The sequence below is a fragment of the Filicampus tigris genome, chromosome 22 (assembly GCF_054856515.1).
Source record: "Filicampus tigris isolate MCC_2025a chromosome 22, RoL_Ftig_1.0, whole genome shotgun sequence".
NCBI lineage: Eukaryota > Metazoa > Chordata > Actinopteri > Syngnathiformes > Syngnathidae > Filicampus > Filicampus tigris.
In genome coordinates, this window is record NC_141238.1 from 6,070,873 (window position 1) to 6,084,108 (window position 13,236).

Genomic DNA, 13,236 nt, shown 5'->3' on the forward strand with positions numbered 1-13,236 from the left:
GGCATCTCTTTGGTTCTGATTCCGGATCAGATCCTTTGCATCCAAGTTGAGACGTGCGTGGCTTGCGAATGAACTCAGATCAGTTGCGAGCACATCTGAGCTTGGCCTGAAAAAAAGGAGGGCCTTACTGGAGAAGCGGGGGGACTTCCTCTCAGCTCTATGCTAACAGGGGCTCCTCAACAGAGGTCCCATTGTGTGCACAGGCCCCTGGATCATACATGCATGCACACACACAGACACATACACACAGATGAAACACCAAGTTTCAACTCCAGGAAGTGAACTATTTTAGCGTGATTGAAATACACTGGTAGCAAAATAGGGGATACTCTTGCGAAGGATAAAAATCTAACGGCGGGGTTGGTGTCCCTCATGCTCTGCCGTCTTGTTCTTTGTGTTTGATGTCTAAGTGTGTGCGCGTGCAGTGATGTACTCTTATTTGGGATGGGGTGGGTGCCCTCCACCTCCCCTACCCCAAGCGAGTGACCAAAAGCAACCTGCTCCAGTCCAATCGGCCTCAGTGCCTACCTTCACACGTAAGCGGCAGGGGCACTCAGGTCTGTCAGACCCTACACATGCACACGCCACATACACACTTGTGAAACCCGGACACACACGTTGGTACACACACCGGACCCCCTTGCCACCCCACCCCTCCGCCCCCTGTCGAGGCACCTCTGCACGACCCCTTCGCCATTGGCCGAGTCGCGGAGCCCTCAGCATCTCCATCGTGGCTGAAGGGAGCATTCAGGAGAGCGGGAGACACAGGTAAGCATTCTCGCGGCCGCTATCTTCATGATAAGGAGAGGGAGGGGGGCACAGGGGGCTCCTTATTGACTCATGGATTGAGTTTGGGGGCGCTACAGGTGACGGATTGTTTTTCCTTGATGATTGGGATGCATTGGATGGTGGTTTTAGGACCTTGGTGATGGATGACGATTTTTACTCTGGTACTCATTCTTTGGGAAAAACGAGTTGACCATTCCTCAACTGCCTCAGCCATATTTGCACTCGGGCTATTCGCTTGAGTTTGGGAAAGCTACAGGTGACGGATTGTTCATTGATGATAAGAATGCAGTGAGCGATGGTTTTATGACGTTCATCGTGGATGTGCGAGAATTTTTTCCTCCCCTCATTCCTTGCAGTTTTGGAAGCTTGGTTTGGAGGAATAAAATTAATTTGCCATTGCTCACTTGCCTTTAAAGCTAAACCATATTTTCACTTTGGCTATTTTGGTAGAGTTAGGAAAAGACTGTTGTACTTGATGATTGCGATGCATTGTTGATGTGATAATGTGAAAGAATGTTTTTTTTTTAATCCGGTTGCTTTGCACAATTTGATCTTTAATGGGCATACCATTGCACGGCCATAGTAAGGTTGGGAAAACGATAGGTTAAGATTCTTATGTTTGATGACTGAGATGCTTTGAAAGGTGGTTTTCTGACCCTAATAATGTCGATATAGAATGTTTTATCATTCTTGTTGATGTTACTTTGGGATCTTGGTTGAATTTACCTTTTCTCAATCGTCTTTGAGGCCAAGCCATAGTTTTACTTTGGTTTTATGACTTTTATAATAGGTGGATGAGGTTTTTTTTTTTTTTTTTAATTTTGGTTGCTCTTTTTTTGCACTTTAGGATCTTAAATGGGCTTGCCAGTCATGATGAAAGCTAAGCCATATTTGGTATAATAAGGTCGAGGTTTGGTTTTATGAGCTCCCTTTTAACGATTTTTAACGTGGTTGACTTTCTTTGGAGTTTTGGATGCCGATTTGGATCGAAATGGGATCACCATAGCTACGCAGATTGCTTTTTTGCGGACATTCGGATTGCAGCTAAGCAGTCTGGCGGTTAGGGGAAAATGGAATATTATGAAGGTCCAAAATGGGGTCATGGGGTTCATTTCCTTCATTTGTCAAGGCCATTATAAAAGCACACCTCTGTCTCTATTCTAATCATCTAAAAATGTGTAGACTCTCCTGTTTTGTTGTAGAACACTTGAGGCATCTCTCTCTCTCTCTCTCTCTCTCGCTCTCTCTGAGACAGTGTGCATCTGTGAGTCTTTCCAAGTGTACGTGTGTCATGAGTGTGTGGTTGCGCGCGTATGTGTGTGCGTGTGTGGTTGTGTGTGTTTCCTCGCAGCCCGAAAAGCTGACTGCCATCCTGTCCACAAACCTCGGTGGAATTTGGAGTTTGAGTGCTGAGACAGGCAGTGACCAGGCCCTCATAAAGGCCCTCTGTGAAGGGCCAAAGGGTCGAGCAAATCTCAAACCGGACCCCTCCTCCCTCTCGTCCCTCCTTTTTGCACTCTCTCCGTCTAACCCTGAGGGCCAACAACTTGTCCACGTCTCTTTCTCTTTTTCTTCTTCTTCTGCTTCTTCCTCCCCCGCTCTCCATTTCTCTGCCCCCGCCTGGAGGACTCCTGGATGGTTTTTTTTTTGTTGCTTTTTTTTGTTTTTTTTACCTCAAACGTGCTGAGACTTGGCTGCACCTGTCACGCGAATAAATCCTTGTTCTTGAGTCCACGCCAGCGAAATAAGAGCTTCTTATCATATGCAAATCTCATGATAATCACAAACGCCTCCGACTGAACTGGCATACAAACGAGAATGAACCAAGGAATCCAAAGTAAATAGGAGCAAAAAGTGTGCTCTTCAGTGGATTCCGAGCCAAACCTAATATTAACCAAAAAAAATACTGTTTCCCCCCCTATGTCAATCGTATTTGCTCCCTAAAATTTAATAAGCACTGACTTGGCTTACCCGCTTGACAAGTTCATGCAAAAGTTGGCGCTGCACACCCACAAAAAACAGAAGCCCTTCGCATTGGCTGATTTTGTCAACCGGGACAAACCCTGACCCCTGGATTGTAACACACTAGTGGCGGTTGAGCCGAAAATGGCCGCCTAGAGCCAACTACTAATCCACTGAGTGTCTTTCATCGAAGTTAAAGATGATCACAAGAGCATGTCAGCTCTTGTCAGGTTTGGAGGATAGTAGGGCCATGATGCAATTGCATGTGAATGTTGTGCAGTGTTCTAGCAGTACAGAAGAGTTTTGATCATGATGTATTATTTGTTTGCCGTTACAGTGAGTGTTCACGTAGTAGTCAGTAGGGCCGCTGCAAAAAAAAATAGGGAAAAACAGAGACTAGCTGACATCCACCAAAATGTTTTGAATTATTTGTATTATCCACAAACGCAATAATTTGATCTCCACATTCAAAATGTGTCGTGCACCTGGAATGAAAAAAACATTTCAAGACATCATTTTCTAGATGAATTTAATCAACTCCATTTCGATTAATCGATTAATCGGGGTGGATCGATTTTAGATCGACTTTCAATTCATCGTTACGTCCCTAATCGTGAAATATAAACCCAAAGCAATTTAATATAGTTTCAAACTCAAATTGAATTACCCTTAAAAATAAATCTGCACCCTCCGCTAACAACTCAAGCTATACTTTGCTCGGACAAAAATGTTAAAATTCTTTCCAGTATACATGGTCAAAATGATGAATCCTGAACCTCAATACGTTCAGGGAGATTTGGCTTCTATTCTAACGGGACATACGTCTTTTCTGTGCGTCCCAAAGGCAAACGATGAAGACACTCGTGCGACTGGTACTGGGACTGCTCGTCCTCAAAGCGGTGGTGGCCAATCCCCGGTTTTCAAGGCAAGCCGACCTGGACTCGTATGACGACGGCAACTACGATGTGGACGACATTAACTCGGAAAACCAGGAGTACGACTACGAGGATGGGCCGACCATTGAGGATCCCGAGGTGAGCTGAAAAGGGAGCCCCGATCGTATCGTAAATTCGTCTGAATTCAGAATTCCTGTCTAGGCAGCTGCAAAACCGCTTCTTCCGATCTCAACAAATCACATTAACAGTGCGGATGACTTTTTTTTGGAACAGGTCAGCAGGACAAAACTCCTTCCAATACCTGGATGCATCTCCAACTTGGAAGATTAACAATGACTAAATACTGTATAAGAAGTCAAGACCGTGATTGGCGGTTGTCATACGCAACAATAACGGCTTCTACTTCCAACCCATCTGCAGCTCCCCCCCCCCCCCCCCCATAAAAAAACGGGATTCCACAACTGGTTTAGCTCAACTCCAGCTGTCTGATGTGGCCGGGCTGCGAGGCATATGTTTCCATCTATCATATGAATGTAGGCCGCAGAGAGACAAGGTTCGACGGCGAATGGGGAGTCAAAGAGGGGGCGACTTTAAGCTGGGAGACTGACGACCATGTCAACGAGTTTAAAAATGACTTTTAGTCCCACCCTTCCACATTTAACTCATTCACTGCCATTGACGAATTTCCTTATCTTTTCAAAGTCCAGCCATTCAATCCCAGGAATTTATTTATACATATATATGTTTTTGGTTTTTTTCAAACGTTAGGGTAAAAGAGGGTCTGAAAATGTCTGGCAGTGAACGAGTTAAGCACATGAAACAGGTATCACGGTAATCCACTGAAGCCGATCAGAACCCCCCCCCAAAATTCATTTTCAGAAAGGCTGCAATGATGAATCGAGGAAAATGGACTCATAGGTGGATTGAAATGGAGATGGGCTTACCCTTGGATATGAGAAGTGAATATATTGAAAAATAAATAAATAAATCAACCCTTGGAAGAATCTATACACCCGGAAATATAGCATTTTGGGGACCTTTGCCCGGTCAAACAATTACCGTGTCTACCCTACACACACACACAAAGACACCCCCCAAAAAATGTATTCTGCATACGGAGAAAACACCAAGAGGAACATATGCTATTTTGCACATTTCGTAAAGCTAATTAGGCTTGGCAATCGATGGAATTTTCTTAGTATACCTCCACGTGAAAGGATCTAGATGGGAGTTGGGGTTTTTTTGACAGACTTTGTCCATGTGCATCAGTTGTCGAGGGAACAATGAAGCATGAGGATGAGCTCCATGCCTCTGGAATGCTGAGTCTTGACTTTCCACTTCCAAGCTTTTTTGTGTGGGTCTTGCAATTTATCTCCCGTCTACTTGTCAAGAGGGAGCAAAGGCTCATCGGCAATGAAACTGGAGCAAATCGACAGTTTTTAATTACCAACTCGGAGGGTTGTTGTTGTTTGTTTTTATTCATTGTCTACCATGACACAATTGGACTCTTTATGCAGCTTTTGTTCAGGGAAGGCCTGGAAAACCAACAAAATAAGCAGAGCGGCGGCCATATTCCGCCATCTTGCTTTTGTCTTGCGTTGTAAATATGCTTTGTTGTGCTTTTCCCGAGAGGAGAAAAATACATTTTTGCGGGGGGTCCTTGCGTTTGTCTTGTTAGCACATCCCCCGTTCAAACTTTATTTTGGAAACCTCAGAGACTGGAAGCAGCCAAAGATATTCTGACAGAGCAGGACACCACATATGCATGATATGAAGTATTTTTTAAGCTTCTCCCGGCCTGAATGCTTCCAGTGACTACCAAACTATGTAGCGGGGCAGCGACATACTGTTTGTCTTTGACTCCGCGCTTACATTGAGCGGCAGTGCTGCCATGCTGTTTTCCTGCACGTCTGCTTGCCAGCTTTTCGCCTCTTCTTCCCCCGTGGGTGAATATGTTTGTTTTGGGGAAAAGGGTGGCGGGTGAAGGGTGGGGAGGGGAGTCAGCGCTTTCAAAGGCCTGCCTTGTTGCATCCTGCACTGTCACCCTGCCAAAACTCTAAAACACTGGGACATCTCTTAATTATTCCCATTAGTGACTTATTAGCTCCCGGAAAGATCTCCTTATGGTTCCTCTTCGCTATGTTGCATTGCTTTAGATTTGCTACGGCGTGGTTGAAAAAAATGCATTGCAAAATAAAGATCCGTGTAGCTACCGTGTGTGTCTTGGTTCCACAAGGACCATCGAGTGGTCCGTTTGACTGCATACGTTTAAGTGTCAGGTATTACCTGTGCTTGTGCGGTGCGTGGGGGTTCATCGCCACCAACTGGAGGAGACTTGAACTGCAGAGTTGGGCTGACTAATACTGTGAATCGTCACGTGTTTATATAAGAATACCGCATCCACAATTTATTCCTTCTTAATATCATGGGTTTTTTTTTTGTGTGTTCTTTTTGTAAACATTTGGAGTATGGAACCATCGCTATTGACCTGAAGGTTGATGAGAAATGTGGTGGATTTGGAGTGTAGGCAGCATAGGGAGTGTCTGCTGCTATCTGGTGGTAGATCCTGAGCCCGCATGCAATTTTAATGAGCCACTTGCGCTTAATTTAGTCCTGATTGTGTAAAAAGGTAGTATGGGATATGATGGGATGGGATGGGTGTAATGAAGTTACCGTGAGCCACATATCACTATTTATGAGTACGTACAATACCGTGTACGTGTATTGTCCATTTTGTGATTTTTGACGCGGCTCCTCAAGCCAGGACAAATAAAAACGCATCCGTGGAAAGTTGTCAGGCGGTCAAATATTAAGAGGATGAATTCGTTTCGACCTAAAAGACAGGCGAAAAAAGGTGTTGGGATGTCGCCGAGGGTTAATGCCCGCTAGCAGTTGATATGACGTCATAAGTAGGCTTTCGCTTACTTTTCCTGGTGCCGTGCTGGATGTTACTAAATGGAGATCGGGTGAGCTTTGATAATGCATAACAGATCTGATATTGTTTGTTGTACTAAAAGATGAATTTCTGAAAAATACATTAGAAAGTACCTTGAAAAAAAAATGTCAAATCATATTGTCAAATCGTAATTCGATTATTTTCCATAATCGTTCAGCCCTAGTTTAAATGAGGTGACTCTTATAACGCTTCTGGTCTCAGGGCTGTTGTCTTCTCCTCAGATAGAGATTGGCACCTTGGCCCCGCCTGACTACAACTATCCAGTCCCTGAGGCCTCGGTGGAGGAGGAGGAGGAGGAGGAGGAGGAGTTGCCCCTAAAGCCCCAGCTCATCCCTCAGGGCTCAGGGGGGTCCGGCGTTCTCATGGGCCCGGACACACAAAAAGGTCTGAAACAGCTCAAACCTGTCACGAACAGGAGGTTACTCGGAATCGGAGGTTTTTGGAGGGTCTTGGAGTTGTGCAAGCAGCATTGCCCTTCGTCAGCAACAACCAATCCACTGCGGTTGTCTGCATCTTTTTCTTTGTGCATGTGTTCCATTTAACTAGCTGTTTATGGTTAAATGTGTCCTGTTTGTTGCGTGTCCATTAATAACTAATCTTGTCTCTAACAAGAGGTGGAGCTGCGTCTGATGCCCATTGACATCCTTCATGTCTCCGGGGATTTTGGGGGCTCAGTGGGGTCTGGTGCCTCAGGAGCCTCTGGGGTTTCTGGGTCAGGAGGTTCAGGGGACCCACTGGTCTCGGGTGCCTCTGGGGGTTCTGGTGATATTGTCTTCATCTCCGGGGCTTCTGAGGAAATCCTCAGCAGCTCTGGAGGATCAGGGGAGTTCTTGGTGTCTGGGGATGTGGATTTCTTGATATCAGGGGATGTCTACGGATCTGGAGCAGTCTCTGGATTTAGGGAGACCTCCGGATCCGGGGACCTCCTGATTTCTGGGGATATCTCAGGATCAGGAGAATTCCTGATATCCGGGGATCCGTCTGGGTCCGGGGACCTCTTGATATCCGGAGATCTTTCAGGATCTGGAGATCTCTTAATATCTGGGGACACCATGGGATCCACAGCTTCTGGAGCCTCCGGAGACTTTAGCTCTGGAGGTTCTGGAATTCTAATTGAATTGGGGTCTGCGGGGTCTGGTATTGCCAGTGAACTCCCGCCGGGCTCTGGAGGGTCTGGGGACGAATATGGCTCTGGGTTCTCGGGAGATCTCCTGACCTCAGGTGGCTCCGGAGGCTCTGGGGTTTCTGGGGACACCGATGAGTCTGGGGAGTCAGGGATAACGTTATTACCTGGAGGTTAGTACTTTTAAAACTTGTCACTGTGTTACTCGTAACCATTGTCACCCTAATCTGCTGTTTGGTCGTAATAGTGAGAGAACGGTTGGTTAACAAGTTAACTGAATGTCCATCCCACATCTCATCCTCCCAATGTGTCTCCTAACCACTCCAACTTGGCTCAAACAAGAGGTGGAACTGCCTCTCATTCCTACAACTATCCCACAAGAGGCATCGGGTACTTCAGGGGATTTCTCAGGAGTTTCAGGAAGCTCAGGGGATCTTGGAGTCTCTGGAGACATAGATGTCTCCGGAACCCCTGGTGTCTCTGCCTCTGGAGAACCCGGGGAGCCTGATATAGTTCTGATCCCTGACACTGATAAAGGTCAGTATCTAATCTAGAACCAAGACATATGCCAGGGTATTTTATTAAGGGTATCTTGATTTGTTAATAGTGGTGCCAGTGGAGTATCTCTGCTTACTAACACTCAAAAGTCATTCCCATTTAACGATTGTTAAATGCAACAAACACATTCTCTGCTAACTACTGCGGCAAACAGTTTCCCACTGATTGCCAGACTTGTGGTTCACGTCCATGCTCATCTAACCTGTTTCCTCAACACCAAATCTTGTCTCTAACAAGAGGAGGGGCTGCTTCCGACACAAGAGACCCCTCAAGAGGGTACTGGTGGTGTAGAAACGACACTGGGCTCTGGCCTACCAGAGCCCGAGGAACCCGAAGAACCTGAGGTTGACACGAAAGGTGAGCAAGGAATGGAGACAAGAAAAGAACGCCAAGTTGCACAAGTATTCAATGTCAAAGCACGGTCACAAAACTAGTCTAGACGATGCAATCCAGCTCTTACTCTGATGTTCCCTTGTTATGTTTCCGCTCTCTCCTTGTGTCCTTCAGGTATGCCCACTTGTTTGCTGTGCACATGCCTCGGTGGTTCGGTGTACTGCGACGACTTGAAATTGGACAGCATACCACCGCTGCCCAAAGACACCACTCACTTCTATGCCCGCTACAACAGGATCACCAAGATCAACAAGTCCGACTTTGCCTCCATGAGTATGTTTTGGACTCTGGGTCGGCGTGATCTGCTGACGCAAAGAGCTGACAGTGTGGGTCTCGCTGCATTGCAGACAAGCTGAAGAGGATCGACTTGACAGCCAACGCCATCTCGTCCATTGACGGCAAGGCGTTTGTGGATCTGCCGGAACTCGAGGAGCTGGTGATTCGAGAAAATCACATTTCGCAGATGCCCGCCCTGCCGGAGACCATGACCCTAATCGACGCCAGCCACAATAACCTCGAGTCCAAGGGTATTCTCAAAGAGGCCTTCAAGGTGTGTCCGTCGCAAGAGGAATTTTTTTTTTGTATCGATCAGTCCTTGTTATTCAACCTTCAAACTTCTCTTGGGAAATCCAGGGCATGACCGGCCTGCTCTACCTGTACCTGACGGACAACGAAATCGACTACATCCCTGTGCCTCTTCCAGACAGTCTGCGATCCCTTCATCTACAGGTAGATTCTGCTCTCAGGTTTTGAAGGAACTTGCTCTCTGGTTTCGTTAGTTGCTGTTGTTGTTTTGATTACATACTGTAAATTGAGATTGATGTGTGTGCGTGTGTATATATATATATATATATATATATGTATATATACACACGCACATCAATCTCACTTATGTAATCAAAACAACAACAACAAAATCAAACATTGCCACTGAAATGTTATCTTGCTTGTTCTATTTATGCAATGTTATCCTGTTTGTTCTATTAAATCAATCAAATAAAAAAACAAGGTTAGAAATTTATAGTATAATGAAATATATCTGCTAATAAAATGTGATTCAATAATCATGAGCAAAGTACGGTATGCATGCCTGTAGATATGCATTTCACTCCAGTGATGAAGTGCGGGGAACATGACAGGATGACCCTTAAGACATGCATGAATTTCACCTTGAAAAATATTGTGGAACACCCAAAAATATTCTCTACATTTTAATGCTGCACACGAATACATTTCGCACACTTTTTCTCTCTTCGTGTACACGCGCACAATGACAGGACAGTGAGAAATATGATGTACTGTAAATCATACCTTCAAAGGGCTCCAGTAGCGTTTGTTCATTTCAGCAGTTGATGCCATGGCACTCTTCGTGTGTGTCTTGAGGACATCTCTCGCTGGCTGTTCGTTTCTGATGATGCTTTGAACACATTCCACAGCTGTGCCACTTCAATAAAATGTCCCGCGCACGTTTCGGCAAAAATGTCTCTCTTCTGTTTTCATTCTTGCACGTGAACACGGGCTGCATGTTGCAAAGTCATCTCTTTTGCAGTCCGTTATCCACTCCGTTATGGCATTTGTAAGACGCTGTTGCCTTTTGTTTATCGATAGTTCCTTCTTCCGCACGTCGCATTTAACGTGCTATTTAAACGGTTTGTTTCGTTAAATGGTTTGCTGATGTCATCTCGCATTTAGATATTTCAGACTGGACGTCCTCCGGTGATAAGAAAATTCAACTCTGTAGCAGTTTACAAAACAGCTGTGGTTTTGTCGACCGTGACGTCCGGAAGAACTTTAAAATGAAAATAACCCTGTAAAAGTTCCGTGCTCTTTGTTTGTCTTTGAACGTACCGCCACTATACCTTGTTTTCCGGTGTCGTGCCCCACAACACCTGTTCCAAAAAGCACCGCAACCGGAAGCAACAGACTTTCACAATAAAAGAAACAGTACGAAAAATAATTGTCGGCATTAATAAACTAGTGAGTTAACGCGAAATGAATGCGTTAAATTGTTAATCCCTAATACATATATATATATATATATATATATATATATACACACACTTTAGCACCTGTATAATGCTCATATTTTCTCGACCCTTCCGCAGCGTAACAACATTCAGTCGATGCACGAGGACACCTTCTGCAACCTGCACGACTTCAACTACATCCGCAACGCGCTGGAGGACATCCGCCTTGACGGCAACCCCATCAACCTGAGCCGAACTCCGCAGGCGTACGTCTGCCTGCCCCGCATCCCGGTCGGCGACCTCATCTAAAACACAAACACACGCAAACGCAGCGACCGCCACCACGCGCGCCTGTAAATATCCACGGATACTCGTCTTTGGGTGGCCTTCCACAGGCCGCCGGGATACACTCTTTTGCGGAGAGGTACCACTCTGCGTGGATATCCACGATTCCATAAATGCGTGAGATGTGACTGACTGACCATGCACATACACACCGCTGTAGCGCACCTCCATGACAGGGGTGCACACACACACACACACACATAACAAAAGCCAAACTATTCCACAACTTGATTTTAAGTCAACCCTCAACTGAATGTTTCTGTCTGATATCTGCTCACAACTGGTCTTTTTTCTTTTTTTTTTGGTTTTGTTTAAAGATGTTTGTTTTGTAAAGATTAAATATAAATATTAAATAAATCTTTTGGAAACTTATTTGAAGGCCGGAGCTCAATGGAAGGTGAGATTTTGAGTACCTAATGCAATAAAAGACGCATTCTAAACACAAGCATTGGTTGTAAAGTCTGTAATGTAATATAAAAATATATATTCAGTGTAGATTTTTCAGGGGGGGCGGGGTGAAAAGGTGATTGACTGTGCACAACATCTTATTCCAAAGACTATTGTTGATAATTTGGGAGGAGGGTTGTGGCTAACAACAATGCTAACAGCTTGCCACTGTGTGCTCTGTATGGAATAACCACATGAGTAAATAAAGTTGTTTTGAAGACCTCTTCCAAAAACAAAAAGCTTTTTTTAATGTCATGACTGTTTCAAAAAAAAGTAGTCCCGACTTTAATTTTTATTTAAAAAATGTATGTTTTGCTCCCCCAAATTTTTGTTTTCCCAATCAAAAACTATCAATGAGTTTTTCAAACAAGTCCAGGAAGCGTTCCGTCCTGTCCTTTGAACCGTGGTCCCTGGTGGTCTCCTGGGAGGCGGGAGATTCCAAGGCGGCTTTCAGTTTCTCCAACGCCAGGCGCTCCCTGTTGACGGCATCGCGGTCCTTGGCAACCATCTCTTTCTCCCGCTCGATCAGCAGCCTCTCCCGCTCCATCAGGGCTCGATCCCGGTCCACGATGGCGATCTCCCGCTCCAGCAACGCCCTGTCTCGTTCCAGAGCCACGCGCTCCAGCTCCATGAATCGCTTTTCCGTATCCGTTGTCTCGTCTTGCGACATGAACTCCTGGTTGCCTTCAATCTCATCCTCATCAACACCATCCTCCGCCTCCGCCTCCTCTCGTGTTCCACTTCCTCCATTCAACGTCACCTCAATTTCCGGGATTACGTTCGTTATTTTAGCCCGAGGGATGCCAGCCGGGGTTCTCTTTCGCTTCTTGCCTCTGGGCGAGATACGCAATTTATCTTCGGCGCAGATTCCCAAAACGGGGGCGCTGCCTTCCAGTCTGCCCTCCAAGGCATCATCCATCAAAGTGAAAAGAGGCCACGTATAACAATGACTTTTGTCCTTAAGCTCCTAAAAAGAAACAACCACGTGTCAAAATACATTCAATGTGAATCTTAAAATACATGTAAAGTTAAACCATTTTACCTTGTATCGTTGCCTTAGGTTTTGCCATTTTGCTTTGGCTTGACGGTGGTTCAGTTTGTCTTGCATGCCCATATGCCTGAGGATGGCCATCCATGCCCACGCGGAAGTATTTCTTTTCCCAGAGAAGAGATAATTATTTGACATCCTTAGCTTCACGAGCTCTTCTGCTTCCTTTAGGCTCCCTGGAAGAGAAAAGAAATCATTCAGATAAAGCAGCAGGTAGTAATGCAGGGTAGAAAATAATGCACACTTAGACTTTCAGATTTACGATAAGCACTGAACGCAGCATAATACAAAACCCAGAACTTGTTCTGCATAAAACCGGAAATTACGACAAGGTTGGCGAGGTTGCTAAATAACAAACATGTTATAACACAAAACGTATTATTATATAAAGCAAGTAGTAACTGCAAAGTCCACCCGTGCGCACGTAGGGTACTTCGTAGGTCGCCATTTTCAAAACAGCAGCCAACCTTTTTCCCTTTATTTTTGGTTTCATAAAAATCTAACTTACAATTATAAATCGGCTCCACGGAGTTAACTTTATCATATGTGGTACTCGTATACGCGTGATCTTGGAACGCCATTTCGAGTCAAGTTTGAAGATTTCTTCCATCAAGTGCACTTCGTAGGTCACGCTTCTTTTCTTCGCATCGGTGTCGAGGCTGCTTCACGGAAGTGACGTACACTTCTCTTTTGCTGCAGCATTTCGCGTCACTTCCTACTTTTGCTTCTTCTTCTTCTTCTTCTTCTTCCTC

At 45.2% G+C, this 13,236-nt stretch overlaps 2 protein-coding genes and 1 long non-coding RNA gene across 3 annotated transcripts in view; 1 reads left to right on the forward strand and 2 right to left on the reverse strand.

Moving 5' to 3' along the window:
- LOC147126660 (uncharacterized) overlaps positions 1–10,571 on the reverse strand; it is a 41,861-nt gene extending 31,290 nt beyond the window's left edge. Inside the window, exon 1 of the long non-coding RNA XR_015084762.1 lies at positions 9,989–10,571. This is a non-coding gene — a long non-coding RNA (uncharacterized LOC147126660). The remainder of the gene's footprint in view (positions 1–9,988) is intronic.
- On the forward strand, positions 669–11,116 carry epyc (epiphycan). Its single transcript, XM_086022454.1, has 10 exons — positions 669–768; positions 3,596–3,785; positions 6,825–6,987; positions 7,216–7,899; positions 8,069–8,263; positions 8,522–8,641; positions 8,792–8,950; positions 9,025–9,227; positions 9,311–9,406; positions 10,783–11,116. Exons 2-10 carry the CDS (start codon positions 3,603–3,605, stop codon positions 10,951–10,953), a joined length of 1,974 nt encoding a protein of 657 aa, XP_085878580.1. The 5' UTR covers positions 669–768; positions 3,596–3,602; the 3' UTR covers positions 10,954–11,116.
- A 397-nt stretch (positions 11,117–11,513) lies between these two features.
- On the reverse strand, positions 11,514–13,164 carry LOC147126665 (uncharacterized). The gene is made up of 3 exons (XM_086022626.1): positions 12,993–13,164; positions 12,479–12,660; positions 11,514–12,403 (listed from the first exon to the last, which is right to left on the reverse strand). Exons 1-3 carry the CDS (start codon positions 13,063–13,065, stop codon positions 11,777–11,779), a joined length of 882 nt encoding a protein of 293 aa, XP_085878752.1. The 5' UTR covers positions 13,066–13,164; the 3' UTR covers positions 11,514–11,776.
- Between the last annotated feature and the right edge of the window lie 72 nt (positions 13,165–13,236).